The sequence below is a fragment of the Ursus maritimus genome (assembly GCF_017311325.1).
Source record: "Ursus maritimus isolate PB19 chromosome X unlocalized genomic scaffold, ASM1731132v1 scaffold_X1, whole genome shotgun sequence".
Classification (NCBI taxonomy): domain Eukaryota; kingdom Metazoa; phylum Chordata; class Mammalia; order Carnivora; family Ursidae; genus Ursus; species Ursus maritimus.
In genome coordinates this window covers 84,091,527-84,094,974 of record NW_024423319.1, presented here as the reverse complement: position 1 = coordinate 84,094,974, position 3,448 = coordinate 84,091,527, and the positions used below count along the sequence as shown (strand labels likewise).

The 3,448-nt window shown below is 59.2% G+C and overlaps 1 protein-coding gene across 1 annotated transcript in view; it reads left to right on the top strand.

Moving 5' to 3' along the window:
• RBM10 (RNA binding motif protein 10) overlaps nt 1-3,448 on the top strand; it is a 34,398-nt gene that overhangs the window by 17,563 nt on the left and 13,387 nt on the right. Inside the window, 1 exon segment of the mRNA XM_040632521.1 lies at nt 3,325-3,398. Coding sequence (XP_040488455.1) covers nt 3,325-3,398 — 74 coding nt within the window.

The window sequence follows — 3,448 nt, the reverse complement described above, 5'->3', positions numbered from 1 at the left end:
CAGAGTCCTGCGTTCTCTGACTTCCTTTGCTGCTACTTACAGCCTCCCCACCCTGTGCTCCATGACATTTCCTTCCGTATTCCTCCCTTTTCTTATGTTTCCTTCTCATAGAGGCTTCCCCTAACGAGCCCCAGTAAAACCCCAGAGGGCCACTAGAATAGTCTCCTCCCTAGCCTCCCTGAGTCTCCTCTCTGCCCGCTTGCCTGCGTTTTCTGCCCAGCTCTTCTCCAAACTCTACCAGCTGCCCATTTTGTCACAGAGAAAAATCCCACCTGTGTATTTGGCCCACCTGCCATGTTCAGGGTCAGACAGTAGCTCCGTGCTGACATGTGTTAAGGATTGATCACAGGGTGGGCCACAGGCCAGGTCTCATTTAATCCTCACAGCCACCCTGCAGGGAAGGTACTCTGCGTGTTTCCATCCTACGGATGAGGAAGCCAGGCCCCCAGCAGTGAAGCAGCTTGCCCCAGGTCCCACAGGCAGTGAGTGGCAGGCCAGCGAGTGGCAATGGAGCTGGGGTCTGGCCCCGGGCAGCTGGATTCCAGAGCCTACATTCTTGCTGTTTCCTGAGCCCTCCCTGAGTATTTGCAGTCCTAACGAGCTCCTCCGTGTTTCTTTTCATTCTCACGTGTTTCTGTGTGTGTGTATGTGTGTGTGTGTGTGTGTGTGTGTGTGTGAGAGAGAGAGAGAGAGAGCGAGAGCTCCTTTTTTTTTCACCTGATGAGGAAACTGAGGCCCAGAGGCAATAAGATTGCCGCCCGAGAATGCCCAGGACATGTTCCCAGGCTTCTGCAAGAAGCACCGCTGGCCTAGAGACCCTACTTCATCTGGTCCAAACCCCAGACTGCCTCCGCAGCTTCCCTCTGGCTTCATCCAGAAAGCTTTCCAAACTCTGTCACCACACCTTTTGGTCTCCACCCCAGGATACTGCTCCACGCATGGCCTGGGGGCACACGGCCAGGCTCTGCTCAGACCCGGTCCTGCCCTTGTGGTCCTGCCCTTTGTGGTATTCGCATAGCGGGTCTCTCAGGGCAAGCCCCAGCTCCCCTCACCACGGCGGCTGCACCAAGCCTGTCGTCAGAGTCCCCCCCCACCCCCCCGCAGGCCATTCTTCAGCTGCTGGCTTGGCTCCCTCTTTCCTTGCTCTCTGCCTCTGAGGGTCATCACGCTGCCATGCCCCCGCCCCCACACCATGCCCCTTTCATTTCACTCACTCTCTGCAAGTCTGGGGCCGAGTGCTGAGAGCAGGTGCTGGTGCGGGCCCAGGGCTGTGGCCACTTGGGGACAAGGCCCAAGAGAGCGAGAGGAGGCAGTGCGTGCATGTCGCCGGCAGCCCTCCAGGGTCCCGGAGGCCTCCGGTGGCCCCCATGTGCTGAGCCTGCCCCCACCCATATCTCCCCGTACAGATCCGGGGCCAGCTGCAGTCCCACGGAGTGCAAGCACGAGAGGTCCGGCTGATGCGGAACAAATCCTCAGGTGAGCTTTTGTTCCCAGTGCCTCCCCTTCCGCTGGCCAGCCTCAGCCTCCAGTCTCCCTCCTGCTTCTGCCTTCTCCCTCACCCTCCCTGCCCTGCCTTCCTGCCACAGCTGGGAATGGGCAGCTTGGGGGTGCCCTCTCTTCTTCTCTTCCCCTCAACCCATACTCCTCACAGCTCTGGGGCTGTCGGGGAGGGGGTGCAACACTGAGCTGAGTGCTCCCCGGGGGCAGGGCCAGGGCCAGGCTCCGGGGAACCTCCTCTTTGGGACTCTGAGTATCTGAGGTGGTAACCGCCTCCCCATATACTCCCTTCCCTTTCCCTTCTTCTCCTTCCCCTGCCCCTCGATCTCCCCCACATTTTTCTGGTAACAGCCTGTGACCAGAAAGTAGGTCTGACACGGTCCCACTCACGTGTCCCAAGAGGGGAGGCAGGGGATGGCTCTTATCCAAGGGTGCATCCCAAGGAGCAGCCAGGATTTCTGGCCTCGCTTGTTCCCTCCCTCCCTCTTGCAGGCTGCTTGGAGCTGGCCTGAGGTTAGCAGGGTGGTGGGGGGGAGTCGTCTCTGCAGGACCTCTGGCCCAGGCTCCCCAAGGCAGGCACAGTGGGGCTTCACTGCCTGGGCTTCTCTCGCCATCTCTCAGTCTCTCTCCTCCCCACACCTCCATATCTCTCTCTCTCTCTCTCTCTCTCTCTCTCTCTTCCTCCTCCTCCTCCCCCTCTCCCTATTCTTTCCCCCCCCCACTTTCCTCTCTGTCTCTCTCTTCTTCCCTCCCTTCCTCCATCCCCCACCCCAGATCATACTATTTCATCCTCCTGTGCATCCTCACAGTTACTCTTATGGAGATCAGGCATGCCCCCCCCAAGCCCTGCCATGTCTCAGCCTCCCCGTGTGTGTACCTGCAGAAGAGAAGCAGCTCTCCTGCAGCCTCAAGCCCTGGATCCCTTTCCCAGCCCTGGCCAGGCCTGGAGTCTCTCTTGGTAGCATGTAGGTCTTGTTCTGCTTCACCCCAGCCAAACTGCACAGTGGCAGGGTTCTGGTCTCTCTCTCTCTCTCCATAAGGTGGTGTCCTAGGTGCGGCCCCTTCTGGCACTTCTCCCAGGCACCCAGTGATTCTTTAAGGTCTGCCTGGCCAACCCTGGCCCCCATTCTCCTGCTGTCTAGGAGGACTTGCACTGTGGGTGGCTGTAATCTTCCTAGCTTGGCCCTGAGGCTCCCTGGTAAGGCCCACCTCCCCTGCACTGTGCTAAGGCCGAGGCGACGTTGTGTCCCTGACTCCCCCTGGTTTCTGATGGGCCTGGAGCCCTTCCTAGCCTCACCAAGCAGCCTGGCCCAGGTTCTCTTTTGCTGCTTTGATGAAACACCTGTCCCAGGACCCCTCCTGGGCAGTGGCCTCATGCTGGGCCCCACCCTTCAGTTATTTGTTCTGGCCCATGTGGAGTCAGCAGCCTGCCCATCCGCCCTCTGTCCTCTGACACAGATCTCTACTTGTCCCCTTTCCCTCCCACCTCCTTTCCGTCTCCGTCACCCCAGGCAGCTCTGCCTGAGCCCCTCTCTCTGTCTTTCTTCCCAGCTGGCGTGTGTGTATCTCCCCCTCCCCCCCACCTCTCCCACTCAGTTATCCTCCTTCCCCCGTCCCTCTTTCCTGACCCTCCAGGCCATCTACCTTGCCTCCCACCCCCTGGTCTTTCTCTGATTACTTCTCTCTCCCCCTTTTTTCTTTTCTCCTCTTCCCCCCCTTCCCTCTCTGCCCCCCTGGTCCTCTCCCCTCGGGTCCCACCCCCGGGAACGCCGTGTGTCCAAAGCTGTTGACTAACCCACTGCGTCTGTATCTGAATGCTGTCTCCAGGTCAGAGCCGGGGCTTCGCCTTCGTCGAGTTTAGTCACTTGCAGGACGCTACACGATGGATGGAAGCCAATCAGGTTGCTTTGCCGCACTTGAACCCCCCCCCAAACAAATACTACTTTGTAAT